The 23,991-nt window shown below is 46.5% G+C and overlaps 1 protein-coding gene across 1 annotated transcript in view; it reads right to left on the minus strand.

Moving 5' to 3' along the window:
• Nucleotides 1-4,829: 4,829 nt before the first annotated feature.
• The window catches only part of LOC140203644 (serine/threonine-protein phosphatase 2A 65 kDa regulatory subunit A beta isoform-like), an 88,425-nt gene continuing 69,263 nt past the window's right edge, over nucleotides 4,830-23,991 (minus strand). Inside the window, exons 14-16 of the mRNA XM_072269692.1 lie at nucleotides 12,813-12,955; nucleotides 9,827-9,918; nucleotides 4,830-5,164 (exon numbers count right to left, since the gene is read on the minus strand). Of these exons, the coding sequence (XP_072125793.1) occupies nucleotides 4,830-5,164; nucleotides 9,827-9,918; nucleotides 12,813-12,955 (570 nt within the window). The remainder of the gene's footprint in view (nucleotides 5,165-9,826; nucleotides 9,919-12,812; nucleotides 12,956-23,991) is intronic.

Consider the following 23,991-nt stretch of genomic DNA (forward strand, 5'->3'; position numbering starts at 1 on the left):
GTGGTCTGACGCGCCATGTGCTGACAAGCCCCCGGTCCTCTCTCTCCAATTTCTCCTCCACATCGTTAAAGTAAGACAATAATCACCAAACTTCCCATGAAGTCCGCTTAATTAATGTTCTTACCGCTTGCTCTGCGTCTCGGGTTCAGTGATTTCGACTCCAGCGAATTGCCTTTAATAAAGCGTGTTGCCTTTAATACTCTCCAATTTCTCCTCCACATCATTAAAGTAAGATAATAATCAGAAAACCACAGATGAAGTCCAGTTAATTAATGTCCTTATCGCTTGCTTTTCATCTTGGGTTCAGTGATTTCGACTCCTGTGAATTGCCTTTAACAAAGCATATTGCCTTCAATAAAGCGTATTTCCCGACTGGGAGAGTCACCAATTTCGCCTCTTCTCTGTGGCTTCCTCATGGGGAATTCTGTAAAGACTGAGGTGGTCTCTCCTTTAAAATGTTCCACTCCACCCCCGGCCCCCTCCCACCTCTGTATTGTTTTACCAAACCTGTTTCTCCATTTCTGCTGCAGCCTCTGGCTGTTGCCCAGATCCCGGTCTGCCTTGTTTGTTAAGATTCTTAAAGGCAAATTATCCACTAATCGCGCTGCTCCTTTTTATTGTTCGACCCTCCCCATTCTTTTAGCTCCAAATTTTTCATTTCTATTCCTTTAATACCTAGTTAGAGTTGAGATTCGATTTCATCCTATTTCTCCTTTTAGGGTTACATTGTTTTATTGTGACTTTAGTGTTCAAACTGTGAGTTTACTGTTCTGTGGGTATAATGTGGTCGGAGCTTGTGGCTGATGTATGTTGGGGTTGGGGTTTAACCTCAGTCGTCTGTGCCAGTTTTCCCAGCTCCTTGGATTTACTTTGGCTTATGAGGACCAGGATGATGAGGGACGTGTCACTGCTGGTTAGGATGCGAGTATGCGGGCAGTGGGCAAAATATCCCTCTAGTGTTTGTGGATCTCGTACTGGAGATGCAGTATCACTTTACCCTGCCACTTTGTTTTTAGCCCACGTTGTCATCATCTCGGTCCCCGACTGGGATCTTCCTCCTCTTTAACCTCCATTCTGGCGTTTAAGTTACAATGGAGTTATTGCCTATGGATAGTGTTTTGGATTTGGGGTTTTTTTATAGGGACTGGGTGCTGTGATCTGGGGGTTGTGCGGTAGCTAATTGAGGGGTGTGTGGGGAGGGACATGCCCGGGGGTAGAGTTAGGTAATGGGGGTTGAGGATTCATGGCGAAGGGAGGTGGGGTGGGATGGCAAATGGCATTGCGGGGGGGGGGTCCCCTGCAGTAGGGGTGAGGGCTGAAATAGGATCCTAACTGCCGGTGATATTGGGTGAATTTGGCCCCGTGATGGGGTAAGGGCTTAGGTTTATGGGGGTGTGTAGCAGGGTTGGAGTTGTTAGGTTTAGGGGTAGGGTAAAGGACAGTTATATAAACCCTTTTATGTGGTGTGGTGTGGTTTGGGTTATTTGGGGTGCTGTCCAGTTTAGTTGGGGTGCAAGGTCCATTGGAAGTTATGGTTATGGTGAATGCTAGGGTTGGGGATGTTTGTGGGGTGGCATGGTTCTGGTGATGTGGGGGGAACCTGGCTCCCGGGTGAGGAGAGGGCTAGGGTTTATGGGGGTGTGCTGAAGGGTTGGAGGTGTTAGGCTGAGGTGTATGGCTGGGTAGTGAGGTCACGGGACTTTGCGGTGGTGGGAGGATTAGGGTTAGAGCACCCAAACCGATGGTGTAGTCGGGTGAACTTGCCCCCCCCCAGTGGAGAGGGGGCTCAGGTTTATGGGGGTGCGTAGGATGGGTGAAGTCATTATGTTTCGGGATACGGCCGAGGAATGTGTACGCAGGCCTACCCATGGGGGTGTGGGAAGAAGAGGAACATGGGGTCCATCGTTAAGTAGGCCCCTTTGTGGGGCTGTGGGCAGGGTCCACTTGGGCGCCGTCTGGTTTAGTTGGGGTGTGAGGCCCTTTTGGATGTTACGATCAGGTTGGGGGGTAGGGTTGAGGGGAAGTCCGCTGGGCGGTGGGAGGTATAACTGGTGGTGAAGGGTGAGTTTGGCCCCCTGGCGAGAAGAGGACCTGTGTTTATGGGGATGAAGATGTTAGGTTTCAGGGCAGGGCCATGTGCTGGGGATGCATTCTACCCCATGGGGGCAAGCTGGGAGGTTGGGGCAAGTGCTGTGTCTGGATCAAACTGGTCGTTACAAGTCTATTCTTCCTCATGGTTATCCCTGTAGAGTTATAATCTCTCACATTATCCCTCTCTATTTGGGGAATTAGTTTCTGTTCTGGGGCCTAGTTTTTAGTCTCTATTTCCCAAGAAAGACGTACCTTTCCTATTTAATGGTCACCTGTCTTAATTTTGTTTCAGGGTGGGTGACTGAAGGGGCTCCTCCTCTTCCTCCCTCCCCTCATTTTCTCAATGTTTTTTTTATTATTAATTTTTTATTGCAACACCAACAAATTACATTCAATACAACCAGTTGCCAATTACATTTTGACTGTTAAACCCCGCCACCCCCCAACCTTCATCACCATCCCCCCTCCACCAATCAACTGAATAGTAGTACATACACAGACAAAGCATTCCTATTTTAACAAAAGATCTTTTAAGTTAGATATCAAATTTGTCCACATTAAGATTGTGTTTGGTCGTGCATCATTTACTCTTGCTGATGAAAGTTCCAGGTAAGAAATGTCCAAAAAGCTCCGAAGCCCGTGAGTATTTGAAATATCGTGGGGAGGTTTCCAACGCTGGACTACAATCTTCTTAGCTGCAGTCAGGCCTGCCAGCCAGATTTTGCATGTTTTTTCCGTAAGGGAAAGGTGGGAGACATCATTTAGAAGATGTACAGCGGGGTCCATTGGTAATTGTACCCCCGTTAGTTCTGTAAGAGTACTGATAACCTTCCCCCACAAACCAAAATCCCCTGGACATTCCCATACAATATGTATAAAAGTGCCAATGGCTCCATGGGGCAAAATGAGCAATAAGAGTCAGGAACCAGTCCCATTTGATGTCTAATTCTCGGTGTTAAATATGCTCTATGACAAAAATTTCAAGTGTATATACCAATGATTTGGGTTTTTCGAAGCACCGGCAGCATTATCCCAAATCGCAACCCAGTCCAAGTCTTGTCCCAATTCAGATATGTCCCTATCCCAAGCTTTCATTCCCGATGTGGGCATATATTTCTGGGAGTTTAATTTATCATAGATATACAACACTATCTGTCCTGGAGGACTCTGTATCCAATTTAAAATGGGATGGTCCTTTAAATCTGACCCCCAGGGAACGCCGTAGGCTTTACAAGCTGATCTTACTCGAAAGTAGCAAAAAAGAGAATGTTTATCAATATTATATCGAGATACCAGTTCTTGAAAGCCAAGGATAGTACTTGCCCCATTAATATCTTGAAGAGTAGTAATACCTTTATCCACCCAAGTTCTGTTAGTGAATGGTTTCCCCCCAGATAGAAAACGATTATTGTTCCATAATGGAGATGATTTACACCATACACTTTTAAATTTTAGGAATTTTTCTGCTGCCCTAAACACTTGTAGCATATGGGTTAAAATTGGATCGTAATACAAATCACATTTTTTGGTAGACATACCTATAAGGAGAAAGTCCTTCAACCTTATTGGTGCTATTAGCTCCAGTTCTATATTTTTCCAGGACGAAACTTTATCCTCCTCCATCCAATAGCTAAGACTTTTTAATACAAATGCTCAGTGATACAATTTAAAATTTGGACATGCCAATCCCCCATTCGACTTTTTGAATTGTAGAACTGACCATTTTATATTGGGTCGTTTACCATTCCAAACATAGCATCGTAGTAAGGAGTCCAGTTTTTGCCAATATCCTGCCGGAGGTGCAAGTGGGATCATTGAGCTGATAAAATTAATGCAGGGTAAGATGTTCATTTTAATGACCGAAATACGGGCCGGGACTGATGCTGGCAGGTGTCTCCATCTATTAATATCTTCCTCTTTGTTTTAGAATTAAAGAGTAACTTGTTTCAGCCACAGCTGATATGGAAATATTAACTTTAATACCCAAGTAGAGGACCTCATTTGTAACTTTAATCTGGGGAGGAAGAGACACCTTACTTTTATCCGTATTAATCAGCATCAGGTCTGATTTTAACAAATTAACTTTGTATCCTGAAAGAAATCCAAATTGCTCCAGTGTTTTTAAAACATAGGGGAGAGTTTGTTGAACATTCGCCATATAAACTAACGTGTCATCCGCGTAAACTGATATTGAATGCAATGTTGTACCTATTGTAATAGGGGAGATCTGAGGAGAGTTTGTGCAAGCGGTTCAATAGATATATTAAAAATTAAAGGAGACAAAGGGTCCCCTTGTCGTGTGCCCCGTCCTATGTCAAATAATTCTGAGAAACCTCCTCCCACACATACCTGGGCTGAAGGATTAGCATACCGTGTTTGAATCATATTGATAAATTTATCGCCGAACTTAAATTCTTTTAGAACTCTCAAAAGGTATGGCCATTCAAGGCGATCGAACACTTTTTCAGCATCTAGAAATAGCAGGCCACAGGCAGCCGGGATTTTATGTGTTGCACTCAGTACGTGTAAGAGCCAGCGAATATTATCAGATGCGAGACACCCCCTGATAAAGCCCATTTGATTTGGGCTGATTATTTTCCCAACTACTGTCTCAAGTCTACTGGCTAAGACTTTGGAAAATATCTTGAGGTCGGCATTTATCAAGGAGATTGGACGGTAATTGGCACACTCCAAGGGGTCCTTACCGGGCTTAGGTATAACTGTGATCAGGGCTGTGTTTAATGCCGTTCCATCTCCTCCCGAGGGGCGTGTGGACTTTGCCCAGGGTCTTCTTCCATATCTCCCAGCACCGATGATTTCAGAACTCCTTTTGCTTCCTCTGCCGAGTTAAACGACATCTTCATGCCCTTGATAGTCACTTTCAAGATCGCTGGGTATATGAGGAACGAGTCGATCCCCTTCTGTCGAAGCTTAGCGCGGATCTCCTTGTATCCCTGCCGTTCCTGCATCGTGCCGGGGCTGTAGTCGGCAAAGAACTGTAGCTGGGTGCCATCAGGGAGAGTAGGTTTGGCTTTCCTCGCACCCTCCAGGATAGCCTGCCGGTCGGTGTACCCTAGAAGCCTAAAAACCATGGTCCGCGGTCTTGAGGAGTTGTTGGAAAAGATCCTATGTGCTCTATCGATCTCCAGTGGAGTGCTGTGGGAATTCTTGAGCGCTGGAATCCAATCAGGCAGCATCTTCTGGAGGTAACCTCTTGGATTGTCGCCCTCAGCGCCTGTCGGTAAGTCGACCGGCCGCACGTTGCTTCTCCTGGATCTGTCCTCCAAGTCGTTTAACTTCTTCCATATCTTAGACACCTCCGCAAAACTTCCTCTATTTTATTGAAGACCGTTAAATGTTTTAGCGTGAATGTCCGCTTGCTCCTTTAACGACCGGAGAATGTTGCCATTCTCTGCCATACGCTTCTGTATGGGGTCGTGAGCCTTTTCCAGCAACTCCCTTAGCACGTGGGCTACCATTTCTTGCAGCGACTCCATCTCCCTTACCATTGTTTGTTTAATTAGCATAACTATTTCTTCGGATGAATCGCTAGCTTGTTGTCGCCTGCTGGTATCTTGTTTCCTGGTTGAATTTGTATCTTTTTTTGAAGCCATGTCTTTAGTTAGATCTTTCTCCAACTCAGCCTTGTATTAAGACCGTCTATGAGCCCTGAAGAACTTGAAAAAGGAGGGTTGTATGTCAGCGCTCAGTGCCGTGCCGCCATCTTGCCTTGTGCCTCACCGGAAGTCAATGTTTTTAATTATTGGGTGCAGTGTTGGCCCTCCAGTGGGTATATTTTATATTGTGGGCTTAGCTTTTTAGGCCTTGTTTAGGCTGTTTGGGGAATACGTCTGTAGTCTTTCAATCCATATCCTCTCTGCTCTTTTTAAAATAATAAGAGGAATAGATAGAGTGGATAGCCAGTGCCTCTTTCCCAGGGCGCCACTGCTCAATACAAGAGGACATGGCTTTAAGGTAAGGGGTGGGAAGTTCAAGGGGGATATTAGAGGAAGGTTCTTTACTCAGAGAGTGGTTGGTGCGTGGAATGCACTGCCTGAGTCAGTGGTGGAGGCAGATACACTAGTGAAGTTTAAGAGACTACTAGACAGGTATATGGAGGAATCTAAGGTGGGGGCTTATATGGGAGGCAGGGTTTGAGGGTCAGCATAACATTGTGGGCCGAAGGGCCTGTACTGTGCTGTACTATTCTATGTTCTATGAACTTCTTTACTCAGAAAGTGGTAGCTGTGTGGAACGAGCTTCCAGCAGAAGTGTTTGAGTCAGGTTCTATGTTGTCGTTATTGGACAGCTATATGGACAGGAAAGGAATGGAGGGTTATGGGCTGAGTGCAGGTCGGTGGGAATAGGATTGGGGAAGAGTTCGGCATGGACTAGAAGGACCCAGATGGCCTGTTTCCGTGCTGTGATTGTTATATGGTTATATGGAAGGCATCAATGTATTCTGCTATCCTGTATGACTCACTGCTGCAGTCCGACACGATGGGCCTGCCGGGTGGTATTTCTCCAGGAACAGTCCATGAGTCTGGGTTCCTGTGTATTTTGGGGAGGATATAGAACTTTCTTGCTCGTGGCTGTATCCCTGTCAGGTACTCCACCTGCTTCTTCCTGAGGTATCTAGTCCTTTCTAGTTCTCGCAGAATGGTCCTAATTTCTGTGTGTTTGCCAGTATTTGGGTTCCTTTAGTTTAGTGTAGTGTTCGGTGTTGTTTAATTGTCTGTGTGCCTCAAATAGATATTGCTGTTTGTCCATGATAACTATGCTGCTCCCTTTATCTGCTGGTTTGATAACAATATCCATATTTTCCTTCAGCTCTTTCAGGGCTGTTCTCTCCTTCCTAGTTAAATCGGGCTTATCCTGTACTTCTCTCTCCCTCTCCATTATCTCATCCAGTGCGAGGGTGAGGGTGAGGGTTAGGGTATGCGAGCAGTGGGCAAAATATCCCTCTAGTGTTTGTGGATCTCATACTGGAGATGCAGTATCACTTCACCCTGCCACTTTGAAAACGGAACACATGACATGCTTTTTACGTGTTTCTGCTCCGCAAAAGTCGCAAGGAGGTAAATCCTGCACCTCTCTGGTGTGCAACACGAAGCAGCGTTTACCTTAATCCACTTTATTAGGGAAAGCAGTCAAAACAACAAATTAGGAGAAAGACGTCCACTGGTAACAGGTTAAACGTGCCTAACACAATCTCTAAAATCATTCAAAAAACTAACAGACATTAAATTACGTGATTTGCAATATTGAAATGGCATCCCAAATGTGACTAGACCACTGGAATGATACAATATTGTGTAATTCTGGTCGGGAAGAGAAGCTTAGCTATTGAAAAATCTACTTTAACTAATACGTACAGAAGCAATGGCTGCCGAACCAAACCATCAGGTAATCACAGCATCCACTGGCACTGCTGTTCAAGTCACTGGAATAATGAGGTCGGCATTGAAAGTCATTTCAATAACTGTCTAACGGGCACTCTTTCTTTTAATGTTAAAAACGATTAAAAGGGAAATTAAGGTAGGTCAAAACTTATAGCATATCATTCAGCAACCTGGGGACAATGCAGTGCAGACACATGAGGCCCCACCTTTGGACCCATCAATGTGGAACCCACCCCTTCAACAGGCCCCATCAAATGCGAAACCCTCTCCTACATCAGGGTCAGGACCCATTAATGTGGACCACTTCCCCAAGCCAAGGCCCATCCAATGTGGGCCCCTCACTGGGCCCCTCCTCTGCCACCCCATCCGAGAACAGTTTCAGATTGGACAACATCTTCAGTTTTAATTCGAGCATTTGCCACTGGATGCTGGGAATACAAGCGAAGGTGTTTTGGGAAAGGAGGAGGAGGCATGCTGGATACAAGTGACTGTCGACAGAGCAGCAAAGCTAATAACCTCACATCCTTGTTAACAGTTAAACCCATCGGATACACAATGCCACTGGGTACACTACAGTCAATGAAAATAAATAGGGGGAGTAGACAGCTTGATATCTCAAGCTAAATTGAGACAGCAGAAAGACTGCAGAACTAGAATCTACAAGGCAGCTAAAATCCAGTGACACTACGTATGAGACGTTTACATTTCCAGGGGTAATTCTTTAAAGAGTGTTGTGTGTGTGGCCTGGCTACACAACAATGCTATTAATAAAAATGCTGGAGACAGGAGCGAAGTTTCATGGTTCTTTACTAGTAGAAAATGATGCAGAACACACACATACGTATCAATGTGCGCCTAATAGCGCATGCAACGATGTGTTACTACAACATAAAGTAGTCCCCATATTATACAGTAGGCTGACCCGGCTGATGCTGTAGTGGCGTCACCCCGAGTTTGAATCCAGCCGGCTCCCATGCACGCTTTCCATCCATGCTGGGTTACGAGCTGGTGATCTCTTTGGAAACTCACCCGGCAGAAGGCAATGGCAAACCACTGCTGTAACTTGCCTCGTACGCGGTTCCCCACTCCGTCAGAGAGGCGTGGAGGGAAATCGTCCGGCAACTGGAGAAACTCCGGATGTGACGTAACTTTCCTTTTCCCTATACGGTACAAAGAGAGAGTGAAGAAGGTTTTCAAAGATGTCAGCGGCAGATCTCGTTGCAAGTCTGGAGGGCCGTTTCTTCACTCCTTTCTACGATAAGGCAAGCACTAGATAAGAAGGAAAACATGCAGATTAGATATTAAAAGGAGACAAAATGGGAACGTTTCTGAAGATAATCAGAACACGCATCTATCTGTAAGCTATGATGACAACTTGTGGGAATTCTAGCGATGGAGTATGTCATTTCTAAAATATTGCAAGTGAATTCATACAATTGCCAACTCTTAATTCCTGTTGCTTCAAGACCTATTCGGGGAGATGGGACTCGTCAGCTCATCTAGGAGAAGGAAAATTCTGATCTCAAACCTCTGCTGCCTTGCGGCTGTACCCACTCACAGGGAAGGCTTCGGGAGTAAACCCGGAGCTGGAGTCGCTAAGGCAGTCCTACGCTGAATGACAACTCCTGTGATGCTCCTGGTACCAAACTCAATCTGCCGTTCCTTTGGGTGCATGCAGACGGGGAGCTTGCTACATGGGGCAACAGCTTGCTCTCCATATCGTACTGCTACCTCCCTGAAATGAGTTTTTGCAGGGTGGGATGTCTGGCACTAGATTTTAACACCCGTTCCTAAACCCTAAAAATCACCTAATATAAACACAGAACTCTTTACTGAGGATTGTACTCAAAACTCTGGATTGGTTCTTAAAATATTCAGCTTACAGAAACAGGGAGGCAAGTAAGAGACAGAACTGAGAACTTCATGCTTGGCTCTATAACAAGGTTTATAATTCTGAACAATTAGTAAATCCCTTTAACTGGAAACAGTTCCAAATATCACAGCATTGTTCCAGCAGCTCGAATAACCCTCTTGCTGGTTCAGAGTTTTGAATCCATAATTTGTGTTTTATCCCCTTTAATGAACGTGCTGAGGACTGCATGTTTTTCCCCGACCCTCACTCGTTACACGTGCAGATTACAAAACACACATCTTTATCTTAAGGAGCCTTTTCTACCATCAGTGCCCCCACAGCAGGAACCCAGCAGACACCCATCTTGTCTTGTGCTCATCTTCAGAGACCCAGTGACAGACGCTGGGACAATGCAGGCCACAACTGCTCGAAGGGAGAATGCTCATGCTCGTACCGAGCTGGGTCCAAAGCCACAGCTTACCAGTCATGGCTTCCTGCGCAAAGTACTTTACGTCCATATCTTGGTCCTGACCCAATTTCTCCAATATTGGTTTGAACTCGTTCTGTAAAGTGCTGTGATTTAAAAGCAAGTTTTAGTACCTGTGACCTTCAAAACAAGACAGCAGCACATTCACTTAAATCTAAAGCGATACTGGATATTACCCAGATTAAAATCTCCTCTTTCTGCCTCTCACGCAGGCTCCCACTACAACAACTGATCGTTTACTGGCCAGATACGGGTTAGAGCTCAACTAGCAGAGTACAGTCACAAACTGCAGCTGAGCTCATTTGGGTTAGTGGATGCAAAAGGAGAATAATTCGGATGCCGCATTTTTATGCCGTTGAAGAGAGGGGGCACTGAATGCATAAACTTCCTTTTAATGCAATCCGTCTGTTATTGCTTTCCACACAAATTCCAATCAAATCACAAACGCACAATTTCACAAAAATCGTTCACCGGACGGGTTGGCGGAGATACGTTGCTACCAAAGGAGGTGCAGGGTGCTCCTTCCCTCCGCAGACCTGCAGCTCACCCTTGGGCAAGGTGCAACACCTGCTTAAGACCCCCCACCTGATCAGGGTCACGCAATGCCGTGGGAGCAGATGGTGGACAGTCATGTGTGCAGCCGGTGCAGATCACAAGTCCTGGTTGTGCGACCACTGATGCCGGGCAGACAATCTCTGAAGAGCACTGATAATGGCTGGGGGGTGGGGGGGGGGGGTCACCTCATCTTGTAAAAACACACACGGCCCAGAAGGCGTCAATGGCACAAACCAGTTCTGCAGGATAATTTGCCAAGAACAACCGTGGCCATGGAGAGACCACGATCGCCCACGTCACATGCTGATGAAGATGGTGGTGGCGTTAACTGAAATCTCACTGTGCGGTTTTCACTTCTAACCAGGATTTATCCATCAGTGGTTGAAGGAGAGAGGGAAAATGTATTAAAGAAGATTGGAGGAGCAAACTTTTCATGCAGGAGTTGGTAGCTGAGCTGCCAAAGGAGGTGGTGGTGGTGCAGGCCGGAACAAAAACCTGGACAGTCACTTGATAAACCTCTGGTTAGGTCACATTTGGAGTACTGAATTCAGCTCTGGTCTCCCCTCTAAAGGGCGTGGAAACTTTGAAGAAGGTACAGAAGATGTTTACAGGACGTTGCCTGTGATAAACCTCTGGTTAGGTCACATTTGGAGTACTGAATTCAGCTCTGGCCAGCTCTTTAAAGGGTGTGGAGACTTTGGAGAAGGTATAGAAGATGTTTACAGGACGTTGCCTGTGATAAATCTCTGCTTACGTCACATTTGGAGTACTGAATTCAGCTCTGGCCTCCCCTTTAAAGGGTGTGGATACTTTGGAGAAGGTACAGAAGATGTTTACAGGACGTTGCCTGTGATAAATCTCTGGTTAGGTCACATTTGGAGTACTGAATTCAGCTCTGGCCTCCCCTTTAAAGGATCTGAAAAAGGTACAGAAGACATGCTGGCTGGTACTGCAGATGTTACCGGAGAGGTTGCTTTCTCCAGGGTGATGGAGTCTGAGGGAGGGACGAGTTGACAGAAGTTTACAAAATTCTGAGGCAAAGGCAAACGGCTCACAGTTGAGATGTAAAAGCCAGAAGAGAACAGCTCAAAGATGTGCTGAGGATTTGAGTACCTGGAACACACCGACGGGTCTGGTGGAAGTGGATGCAGGTATGAAACAAGAACAAGTGTTTACGATCCAATGAAGGGTCACGGTCTGAAACAGCGACTGGTTATTCATTTCCATGGACGCTGCCTGATCTGCTGAGTTCCTCCAGCGTTTTGTGTGAGCATTGAAGTATTTAAGACACTGTTAGACAGGCAAATGAACGTGCGGAGAATGGAGGATATCGGCCACGTGCGGGCAAAAGGACACGGTTCAATTAGGCGCTGCTTTATTTATAAAGTCTGCAGGTGTTGGAAACCCAGAGCAACACACACAAAATGCTGGAGGACCTCAGCAGGTCAGGTAGCACCTATGGAAATGAATAAACAGGTGACGTTTCGGGCCCAGACCCTTCGTCCGGACTGAAAAGGAAGAATTAGTTTGGTACAACATTGTGGGCCAACGGGCCTGTTCTACAGGTTCAGTGAGCAAGACAGAGGGATGTGGAGTTAGTGTGGCTGAGTGGGTTTACAATAGCAAGGAGTGATTGTCAGTATAGATGCAATGGACAAGAGGTCATGCTTCTATACAGTACAACTGACTATATCCAGAACCCAAAGGAATATTGCGCATTGCTTGGGAAAGCTGTAGTAAAATGAGGCCCTTGGAATACAAAGGCAGTGGAGAGACCTTAAACAGGTAATTTGGAGGGTAGAAACGGGCTACTAAATGTTCTTGGCGAGGATGTCCTTTCTTTAAAAAAAAGGGGAGAAGGCAGGCGAGTGGGGTTGAGGGGAATAATAAATCAGCCATGATAGAATGGCCGTGCAGTATCGATGGGCCGAACGGCCTGGTTCTGCTCCTGTGTCTTATGGCCTTAACCTCTGGATAGAGAAGAAGATCGTTTAAGGGTACCAAAGGATCAAGGTCAAGCAGGAAAGTGAGGCAAACACCACAGGGGAGGGGGAGGCCCGAGGGTTAAGTTTATGCCCCTCCCCCATGCAGTACATGGAATGAGCTGCCAGAGGAACTGGTTGAGGCAGGCACATTAACAACTTCAATAAGCACAGGTACGCGGGCAGGAAAGGTTTAGAGCAAGGGTGCACAACTATTTTGGTGCCATGGATCATTACGCTAGGGGTCCATGAACCCCAGGTTGAGAACCTGGGACGATGGGACCGGCAGAGACGGTGGTCTTGGCCGGATTGGACCTGTGGGTACAAAAGACGGTGCGACTCCATCACTAAATGCCACCACAGTGGCGTCTCAATTTCCATTCCAAACTGGAGGTGAAACATTCTCCACAGGCCGGGTTATAAGCCCCAACTCAAATACTTACCTGGCATCTAAAACCGGTCCTATTTTCTGCAATGTTTTAGCCACGTTGAAGCGAATGTTTGCCACCTGATCGCCTGCCATCTGGAGAACCGTCGGCAGCATGTGCTTTGCTGTGATTTCTTGGCCACAGGCTTCAGACAACACCTAAAAAAAAACAGCAGAAAATGCAAACGTTCATTCACAGCCCCGAACTTCACGAAGCAAGACTGAAGAAAAGATCATCGATCTGATTTGTGCGACGCTCAGAATGTATTTTGCCCCATGATAAAAAGGCATAGTCCACACTGGCACCAATGATCACCCGCAAGGAGAGAGATGAGGTCCTGCAACGGAGATTTACAGATCAATAGACAAGTTGTAAAGAAAAAGTGCTGGTATATTGTAATCGCTGGACGACCCCTTCTGCCATGTACGAGCGAGTTTAGAAACAGGAAGGCAGGACGGCTGAAATGTACAAAGTGTGGGTGCAGAGCAGACAGCATCACTGGGATCTCTTCCATGACAAGGTGACCCGAGCCAAGAGGGAACCAGGATTATAAGACGCAAGAGCGGAATTCGGCTATCGAGTCAAATATGATGGCAGAATATAGCATTAGTGGTCAGACTCCTGGCACTGTGGAGGATCAGAGGAATCTTGTGGTCAGAGTCCATAGGACACTCAAAGTTGCTATGCGGTTGACTCTGCGGTTAAGGAGGCATACGGTGCATTGGCCTTCATCAATCGTGGGATTGAGTTTAAGACCCGAGAGGTAATGTTACAGCTATATTGGACCCTGGTCAGACCCCACTTGGAGTACTGTGCTCAGTTCTAGTTGCCTCACTACAGGAATGACGTGGAAGCCATAGAAAGGGTGCAGAGGAGATTTACAAGGATGTTGCCTGGATTGTGGAGCATGCTTTATAAGAATAGGTTGAGTGAACTCGGCCTTTTCTCCTTGCAGCGTACGAGGATGAGAGGTGACCTGATAGAGGTGAACAAGATAATGAGAGGCATTGATTGTGTGGATAGTCAGAGGCTTTTTCCCAGGGCTGAAATGGCTAGAACGAGAGGGCATAGTTTTAAGGTGCTTGGGAGTGGGTACAGAGGAGATGTCAGTGGTTAATGAGGTGGAGGATAAATGCGTGGCTGAGAGATTGGAGCAGGGGGCAGGGATTCAGATTTCTACATCATTGGGACCTCTCTTGGGCCAGGTGTGCCCTGTACAAAAAGGACGGGTTGCACTTCAATCTGAGGGGGACCAATATCCTGGTAGGGAGGTTTGCTAAGGCTGCTGGGGAGAGTTTAAACTAGAACGGTTGGGGGCTGGGAACCGAACTGAAGAGACTAGGGAAGAGGGGGTTGGCTCACAAATAGAGAAAGCTTGTAGACAGTGCGAGAGGGAGGATAGGCAGGTGATAGAGAAAGGATGCTCTCAGACCGAATGTTTGAGATACGTCTATTTTAACGCAAGGAGTGTTGTGAACAAAGCGGATGAGCTTAGAGCGTGGATCAGTACTTGGAGACATGAGGTGGTGCCATTAGAGACTAGGATGGCTCAGGGACAGGAATGGTTACTTCAACTGCTGGGTTTTAGATGTTTCAACAAGGACAGGGAGGGAGGCAAAAGAGGTGGGGGCGTGGCACTGTTGATCAGAGATAGTGTCACAGCTGCAGGAAAGGTGGACGCCATGGAGGGATTGTCTACGGAGTCTCTGTGGGTGGAGGTTAGGAACAGAAAGGGGTCAATAACTTTACTGGGTGTTTTTCAGAGGCCACCCAATAGTAACAGGGATATCGAGGAGCAGATAGGGAAACAGATCCTGGAAAGGTGTAATAATAACAGAGTTGTCATGATGGGAGGCTTTAATTTCCCAAATATCGATTGGTGGATCCCAAGAGCAAGGGGTTTAAGATGGGGTGGAATTTGTTAGGTGTGTTCAAAGGTTTCCTGACACAATATGTAGATAAGCCTATAAGAGAAGACGCTGTACTTGATCTGGTATTCGGAAATGAACCTGGTCAGGTGTCAGGTCTCTCAGTGGGAGAGCATTTTGGAGATAGTGATCATAATTCTATCTCCTTTACCACAGCACAAGGCTAATAGGAAGGAGCTTAAGAAGGAAATTAGGAGAGCCAGAAGAGGCCATGAGAAGGCCTTGGCAGGCAGGGTTAAGGAAAACCCCAAGGCATTCTACAAGTATGTGAAGAGCAAGAGGATAAGACTTGAAAGAACAGGACCTATCAAGTGTGACAGTGGGAAAGTATGTATGAAACCAGAGGAAATAGCAGAGGTACTTAATGAATACTTCCGTATTCACTATAGAAAAGGATCTTAGTGATTGTTGTGATGACTTGCAGCAGATTGAAAAGCTTGTGCATGTAGATATTAAGAAAGAGGATGTGCTGGAGCTTTTGGAAAGCATCAAGTTGGATAAATCGCTAGGACTGGATGAGATGTACCCCAGGCTACCGTGGGAGGCGAGGGAGGAGATTGTTGAGCCTCTGGTGATGATCTTTGAATCATCAATGGGGATGGGAGAGGTTCTAGAGGATTGGAGGGTTGCCGATATTGTTCCTTTATTCAAGAAAGGGAGTAGAGATAGCCCTGGAAGTTATAGACCAAAGAGTCCTACCTCAGTAAGTTGATGGAGAAGATCCTGAGAGGCAGGATTTATGAACATTTGGAGAGGTATAACATGATTAGGAATAGTCAGCATGGCTTTGTCAAGGGCAGGTCGTGCTTTACAAGCCTGATTTAATTTTTTGAGGATGTGACTAAACACAATGATGAAGGAAGAGCAGTAGACGTAGTGTATATGGATTTCAGCAAGGCATTTAATAAGGTACCCCATGCAAGGCTTATTCAGAAAGTAAGGAGGCATGGAATCCAAGGGGACATTGTTTTGTGGATCCAGAACTGGCTTGCCACAGAAGGCAAAGAGTGGTTGTAGGCAGGTCATATTCTGTATGGAGGTCGGCCTCAGTTATCTGTTCTGGGACCCTTACTCTTCGTGATTTTTATAAATGACCTGGATGAGGAAGTGGAAGTGGAGGGATGGCTTAGTAAGTTTGCTGAGACACAAAGGTTGGAGGTGTTGTGGGTAGTGTAGAGGGCTGTCAGAGGTTAGAGCGGGACATTGATAGAATGCAAAACTGGGCTGAGAAGTGGCAGACGGAATTCAACCCAGATAAGTGTGAAGTGGTTCATTTTGGTAGGTCAAATATGATGGCAGAATATAGTATTAATGGTAAAACTCTTGGCAGTGTGGAGGATTAGAGGGATCTTGGGGTCCAAGTCCATAGGACGCTCAAAGCTGCTGCGCAGGTTGACTCTGTGGTTAAGAAGGCATACGCTGTATTGGCCTTCATCAATCATGGAACTGAATTTAGAAGCCGAGAGGTAATGTTGCAGCTATATAGGACCCTGGTCAGACCCCACGTATAGTACTGTGGTCGCCTCACTACAAGAAGAATGTGGAAGCCATAGACAGGGTGCAGAGGAGATTTACAAGGATGTTGCCTGGATTGGGGAGCATGACTTATGAGAATGGGTTGAGTGAACTCGGCCTTTTCTCCTTGGAACGATGGAGGATGAGAGGTTACCTGATACAGGTGTGTAAGATGATGAGAGGCATTGATCATGTGGATAGTCAGAGCCTTTTTCCCAGGTCTGAAATGGTTGCCACAAGAGGACCCAGGTTTAAGGTGCTGGGGAGTAGGTACAGAGGAAATGTCAGGGGTAAGTTTTTTACTCAGAGAGTGGTGAGTGTGTGGAATGGGCTACCGGCATCGGTGGTGGAGCCAGATATGATAGAGTCTTTTAAGAGACTTTTGGATAGGTACATGGAGCTTAGCAAAATAGGTGGCTACAGGTAAGCCGAGTAATTTCTAAGGTAGGGACATGTTCGGCACAACCTTGCGGGCTGAAGGGCCTGTATTGTGCTGTGGTTTTCTATGTTTCAATGCAAGTTTTTTTTATGCAGAGAGTGGTGAGTGTGTGGGATGGGCTGCCAGAGGCGGCGGTGGAGGCGGAAACGATCGGGTCTTTGAAGAGACACCTGAAGGGATACATGGAGCTTAGAAAAATAGAGGGCTATAGGTAAGCGGAGTAATTTCTAAGGTAAGGACATGTTCGGCACAGCTTTGTGGGCCGAAGGGCCTGTATTGTGCTGTAGGTTTTCTTTGTTTCTATGAGTCTCCTCTGCCATTCCATCATGGCTGATTTATTTTTCCTCCCAACCCCATTCTTCTGCCTCCTCCCATATCTTTTCACGCCCTTAACAAATCAAGAATCTATCAACCTCCACTTTAGATATACTCAATGACTTGGCCTCCAAAGCCGCCTGTGACAATGAATTCCACCGATTCAGTACCCTCTGGCTAAAGAAATTCATCTTCACTTCTGCTGTAAAGGGACGTCCTTCTATTCTGAGGCTGTGCCCTCTGGCCCCAGACTCTTGCGCTATTGGAAACCGCCTCTGTGCGTCCCTTTTATCCATACCTTTGCTCGAGCACTTTGGGAGGGTTTAAGCTGGTGAGGCAGCAGGGCTGGGACACAGGATACTAGTGTAGCAGGTGTTAACTCAGAATTCTATGTCAAACTCACTGAACAGGCAGGTCCGGTAAGCAGAGAAGGCAGAAATAAGTGGGAAAGCACGAGAGGGCTGGGAGGTTTAACCACATGTTTCCGAACATAGAAATTCACAGCACATTACAAGCCCTTCGGCCCACAATGTTGTGCCGACCAGGTAACCTACTCTAGAAACTGCTTAGAATTTCCCTAGCGCAGCAGTCCCCAACCACCGTGCTGCGGACCAGTACCAAGCCACAAAGCATGTGCTACCGGGCCGCGAGGAAACGACATGATTTGGCGATAGGAGTCGCTGCACCTTTCCTCATTCCCTCTCACCCACTGTTCAGCTTGAACACACGCGAGGTCATTACTCGCACATCATCCATGTCAGCATGGGAATAAGATCAGCTCCTCGAGCTTGCAAATGACGGCGGGCTGAAAAGTATGTTTGACATAAGATCTCTGGCGACATTCTGGATCAAAGTCAAGGCTAAATATCCTGAGATAGCCATGAAAGCACTGAAAACGGTGCTTCCATTTCCAACATATCTCTGCAATGAATGCAACGAAAACTAAATTGCGGAAAAGACTGGACATAAGGAACCCCCTTCGAGTATCGCTGACTCCCATCAGCCCGTGATAGGACCGTCTTGTTGCAGGGAAACAAGCCCAGGGCTCCCACTGAATCAGCGATATTGGTGTGTTGCAATGATTTTATATGCTCATGCGGGGAAAATACGTGCTGTGTGTTTAATATCCAAATGTTACTTAAAATGTTATGATGCTATTGATTTATAAGTCACTTGTAGAACCATACAACAATTACAGCACGGAAACAGGCCATCTCGGCCCTTCTAGTCCGTGCCGAACTCCACTCTCACCTAGTCCCACTGACCTGCACTCAGCCCATAACCCTCCATTCCTTTCCTGTCCATATACCTATCCAGTTTTTCTTTAAATATTTTCTTTTTCTTCCTTCTTGTCATAGGAAGCATGGAGAAGATCTAGAGGGGACACAGGGGAGACTTGCCAGGAGGCTGCCTGCATTAGAGAGCGTGTCTTATGAGGAAAAGTTGAGTGAGTTGGGGCTTTTTCTGTTTGGAGTGAAGGAGGATGAGAAGTGTGGATAGAGTGGACAGCCAGAGACTTTTTCCCAAGGCAGAAATGGCCAATACCAGAGGCATAATTTTGAGATGATTGGAGGAAGGTACAGAGGTAAGATTTTTGTTTCACACACACAGAGTGGGTGGGTGTGTGGAATGCCCCGCCAGGCGTGATGGTAGAGGCAGATGCATTAGGGGCATTTGACAAATTCTTAGATAGGCACACAGATGATAGAAAAATGGAGGGCTATGTAGGAGGGAACGGTTAGATTGATCTCAGAGTAGGTTAAAAGATCAGCACAGCACTTTAACACAGTGCTTTAACGTTCTATGTTCTAGGTACAATTGCTCTGCCTAGTTTGCCAACTAACCAATTCACCATCATTAGCACTAACGCTGCAAGACAAAGCTCACATTTTTATGTCATCTTCTAAACTTCTAGCCACATCCAAATCATTTACAGGAGAGTTCCAGCACAGATTCCTGTGGTACGCCACGGGGTAATCACAAAAGCTGATCAGCAAATCAACTTTGAACCCAATTTGTGAAGTTACTTCGGATCCCTCGGTCTCTTGCTCATTTGGGGATTTTGTCAAAATATTTACCGAAGTCCCTGTAGACAACACCAACTGCATGAGTACACCCGTAACTCCAAGAAACTCAAACTGGCCGACAGAATCACCGCTTGCACGCTGACCATTTCTGATGAAGCTCTGCCCAAGTGCAGCTGAATCCCGTCCCTCGAGACTTTTTACAACACCCTTTCTACCAGTGATGTTAGATTCACAGCTCTGTAGTTACCAGTTGCTGCCTTCGTCGAAGAACGGCACCGTACTGCTGGGATCCAGTTACCTGGCACCTGTTCTGTGACAATTTAGGATTTTAAACAACCAGGATCCTTGAACACACACAAAATGCTGGAGGAACTCTGCAGGCCAGGCAGCATCGGTGGAAAAGAGTACAGTCGACATTTCCAGCCGAGACCTTTCGGCAGGAGTGGAGAAAAAAGATGAGTAGATTTAAAAGTTGTGGGGGGGGTGTGGAAGGTGAGTGGAGAAAGAAATACAAGGTGCTGGGTGAAACCAGGAGGGGGGAGGGATGAAGTAAAGAGCTGAGCAGATATCACAGAGTGAGAGAAGGTTTCACTGACTCCCGTCGAAGGGAAGCAGAGATCACGGAGGGGGAGCAATGAGAGAGGGTTTCACTAAACTCTCAAAGAGACCTTGGGAGCTCAGCCCTTCCTTCCCATAACAGCCAAGGATACATTTCATCGGGCCTTGGAAACATATCCATATCCAACCCCACTAAAGACTCCTAATAACTCGGTTTCTTGCCCTGCTCGAGTTTTCCAGCCACATCCTTCTCTCACTCTGTTTCTCACGAAGTTTTCCTGGATCCCCCCTCCTTTGGGCCATTCCCTTTGAAATCGTTCGTGCTGATATCAGAGAAGTTGAGGTTCTGTACTGCTATAACCTGATAACTCGCACAACTGTGTTTTGCCTTTCTCCTTTGTATCCAGGACATCTTTGAGGAGCGATGCCTCAAAAAGGCGGCATCCATGGTGAAGGACCCCTGCCACCCAGGACATGCCCTCTTCTCACTGCTACCCTCAGGAAGGAGGCACAGAAGTCTGAAGGCACACACTCAGCGATTCCAGAACAGTCTCTTCTCCTCTGCCATTTCTGAATGGACACTGAACCCATGCTCTACTTCACTACTTTTTATTTCTGTTTCCGCACTATTATTTTATATGTTTACTGTAATTCACAGTTTTCTCTATTATTATGTGTTGCACTGTGCTGCTGCCACAAAGACAGCAAATTTCACGACATTATGCCGGTGACGTTAAACCTGATTCTGATATCCTTGCTCCTGTACCTCATGCTGAATACTGGGAGAGCTGTCACATGTGACCACTCCTAGGGACTACCTGTACTCTGTTACTTGAAGCTCTTTTTGCATATTCCTCCAAGGAATGTGTGGGCATCACAGGTTGAAGTGGTATTTAATTCCTTTGTGGTGGGCTGCAGCCCTTGAGGTGTGGGTGCACCCACAATGCAGTTAGGGTGGGTGATCCAGGATTCTGACCCAGTCAGTGTCAATGCCCTGGTTCAGATTTTTACTGCTATGCTGTAGGCATTTCATTTTAGCAGTTCTGTAAGAGCAATCTGTTCTGCTTTCAGCCTGTTTGGGTCTGAGCTCAGGAATGAGGTGTCATCCAATCAGGATGGTAGAATTGGGAGAAGGTGCTAGAGATTACTGGGCAGAGAGGTCTTTGTTTGGCCGGAGCTGGGAGAAGACAGGAGGAAAGATGGTGGACGATGAGGGAGCTTTCTGCAGATGAATGGCTTCAAGGAGGAAGGACCAATAATCCTGTGGGAAAGCCTCTTTGTTCAAGATGGATTTCCAGTTACCTTCGGAAGGTGTTGTGTGCTTTCACGCAGGCCGAGGGAGGGTCCAGTGCGCGATTTACAGAGAAGTTCAAGATTTGAGCTCCACTGTGCAGTTGTGACTTTTTAAGTAGAATGGGCCCTTCTTGTTTTTTCTCTCTTTCTTTCCTTTAATAACTGTTTGCTTAAGTTAACATTCTTAAATATACTCCTGAATAATTCTATGCAGTGAACAATCTGCTATTTTTTGCTGACAGGCGATTGCCAGGGGCAGTAAATCACACAGCATTCACACAAACCGGGGTTTGGGTAGGCGAGACATCCCAACCTCACGGATTTTGCGGGACCAAAGTCACATACACCTTAGATGTACGAAGCCTGAAGTTTCTCCCCGCGGAGTCCGGTGGCTGTTTGCGAGGGGCTAAAAGGCTGCATTTCCAGAGACGCCCAGTGAAAAGGGGGTTTCAGAAGTAATGGCAATATATTTCCAAGTCCGGTTGGTGTGCAGCTTGCAGGTAATATTCCAATGTTTTGCTGTTCTTGGCTGTTTACATCAAGTTCAAGTTTAATTGTCATTCATGAATACCCATGAATACATCCAAACGAAACAGTGTTCTTTCAGGGTCAAGGTACAAAACACAGTACCAACAGTCATACACAGCACGTGGCACATATAGCAGTAAAATATAGTCACACAACAAATATAGTCCAAGTCCCTGAGTCCATGAATGTTGCAGCAGTCTGTAGTCGAACACATACATCCTGCCTTCTGCCAAGCAAACACTTTGGGGGAGAGGGACAGCACCAACGTTAGCTTAAACGCTGCGCTACACCACCTCCAGTGCCAGCTCTTGATGCCTCTCTCCTGGGTGGCTGCAAACAGGCGGCCCCATGGCTTGAGGCCACATCCGCTCACCCTGCAGGGGTGTCAGTCACCCCTGCTGCCAGCCCCTGTAGTCCGCAATAAATCAGAAGACCAGACTTGCAGCATTACACATTAACAATGCCAAACAGGGTTTTGCAATCACAAGAAAACAGACTAAGACAATTGCTCGCTGCCAGTCTGCACGCCAACCACATTGCTGACTCTCTGACACAGGGAGCAGAACGATCTGCCCCAAGTCCAGCTTCTTCAGTTTCTACGCCGTTGGGGTAGGCCGCAGCACTCTTTAAGTGCTTAACTTCCAGCAGGGTCTTGAGATTGTAAAGAAATAAACAAAAGATAGTAACACGTTTGGCTGGCCCTGTAGAACCCGCCGCACCCCAGCACACTGCCATCTTACCGGAAGTTCACCAGTAGAGGCTTGTGGATTAGTAAGGTGTGTCCCAGAATGTCCTCCTCCTTGATATTTCAGTAATATATCAATATTACGGTGCCACGCCCACCACACCATTCACTGAGTGAATCGTTCAGCCATTCAACCCTCTCTATGACAGTAACAATATCACCCTCCTGTGAGCTCATTTGCTTTACTAGTAACGTTGCTTACACCAAAATAAATATAATCTTGCATTTCTTATCAGACTGAGGTTTGCTCTCCTTACTGGGCTTGCTTTGTTTCCCTTCGATATTTAACTCCACTGCCACCTCAACTGTAAATGTGGCCTGTGGCCCATCCCTATGAGTTTGAATCCCAGCGAGCACTCCCGCAGGCTGTTAGCCCTGTTTTGGTCCAGCCCGCGCAGGCATATCTTTCTGAGGTGTTCCTGCTGATCCAGAGGTCTAAATTTCAAAGTACATTGCTACCAAAGTATGAACTCCATATACAAGCAGGAGATTCGTCTTCTTGCAGGCAGCCATAAAGCAAAGAAACACAAGAGAATCCATGGAAAAAGAAAGAATCCTACACAGCAAAGACTGTCAGACACGCAATGTGCCCAAAAAGAACAAATCGGGCAAACAAGAATCAAAAAATAGTAAACCAGTAAGAAACAGAACATGAACCGCAGGGTCGCCGAAATTAGGCCCACAGGCAGGGAGCCAGTTCAGATCAGTAGATGGCTGCAGGCCACAGCAAGGGAGTCAGTTCTGTGCTGAGAGAAGTGAAACCAGTCCAGGGGCCCAATGGTTGCAGTCCACAGCCAAGGAGCCAGTTCAGCATTTTATCTGAGCCAGGGTCCCAATGGTCGCAGGGCACAGCCAGCAAGTCAATTCAGTGCGGAGACAAGTGCTGACAGTGACAGTCGGTTCACTGCTGAGGTATGTAAAGCCTCACAGAGAAGTTAGTCTTTCCCCCTGCGACTCTTTAAACTTTTTAACCTGGCTCGTTGTTGAAATCGACTGAACACCACTTCATTTTCCCCTCTCAGGCCACTCTCATCCAACCTGAAGTCCACTCCCAGCAATGGCCGCGGCCGCTGCACCTGCATTCTTGAGAGTCCAGCTTGCCAAATCCTTGAGGATACCGCAAAAATGCCAGGTTGTGCAGACCTCTCGACACCCTCCAGAACCTATCAAGCTCCACTTTAGATACACCCAATTACTTGGCCTCCTATCGCCGCCTGTGGCGATGAATTCTGTAGACTCACCACGCTTCGGCTAAAGAAATTCTTCATCTCCGTTCTAAAGGGATATCCCTCTGTTCCAAAGGCTGTGCCCTCCAGTCCGAGACTCACCCACTTTAGAAACATCCATTTTATCTGGGCATTTCAACTGAATCTCTCCATCACCTTGTCCAAACTCCAGCAAAGCCCAGGCCCATAAAATAAATCCAGGGAAAGAAGTTAATTCCGCAACTGGAATGACTGTGGGGGCCTTTAAGTACACTTGTAAATTGAAACTAGTTGCGTCAAAAAACTTACAATTCCCTCAGCCAGATAATGTATAATGTCCATTTCAAGGTACTCAGATCTCTAAGCAAAAGACAGAGCCATAGTCCACTACAGCACGGAAACAGACCCTTGTGAAATAAAACTTGAAAGCTGTAAGCCATCTGGTGGGTCAACAGGTCATTAAATCAGTTGTCCTTCAGCTAACACCATCAGTCCATTTCCACAGGGACGGTTAGGAACTCTGCTCCACGAAATCATAAAAAGTCTCACCCTCAACTCAATTTTTACTCCAGACACCTTGCAGATTAAACACAAAACACCACTACACCTCAGCAAATAACGCAAGCACAGAAGCTCGTATC

Source organism: Mobula birostris, chromosome 10 (genome assembly GCF_030028105.1).
Source record: "Mobula birostris isolate sMobBir1 chromosome 10, sMobBir1.hap1, whole genome shotgun sequence".
Classification (NCBI taxonomy): domain Eukaryota; kingdom Metazoa; phylum Chordata; class Chondrichthyes; order Myliobatiformes; family Myliobatidae; genus Mobula; species Mobula birostris.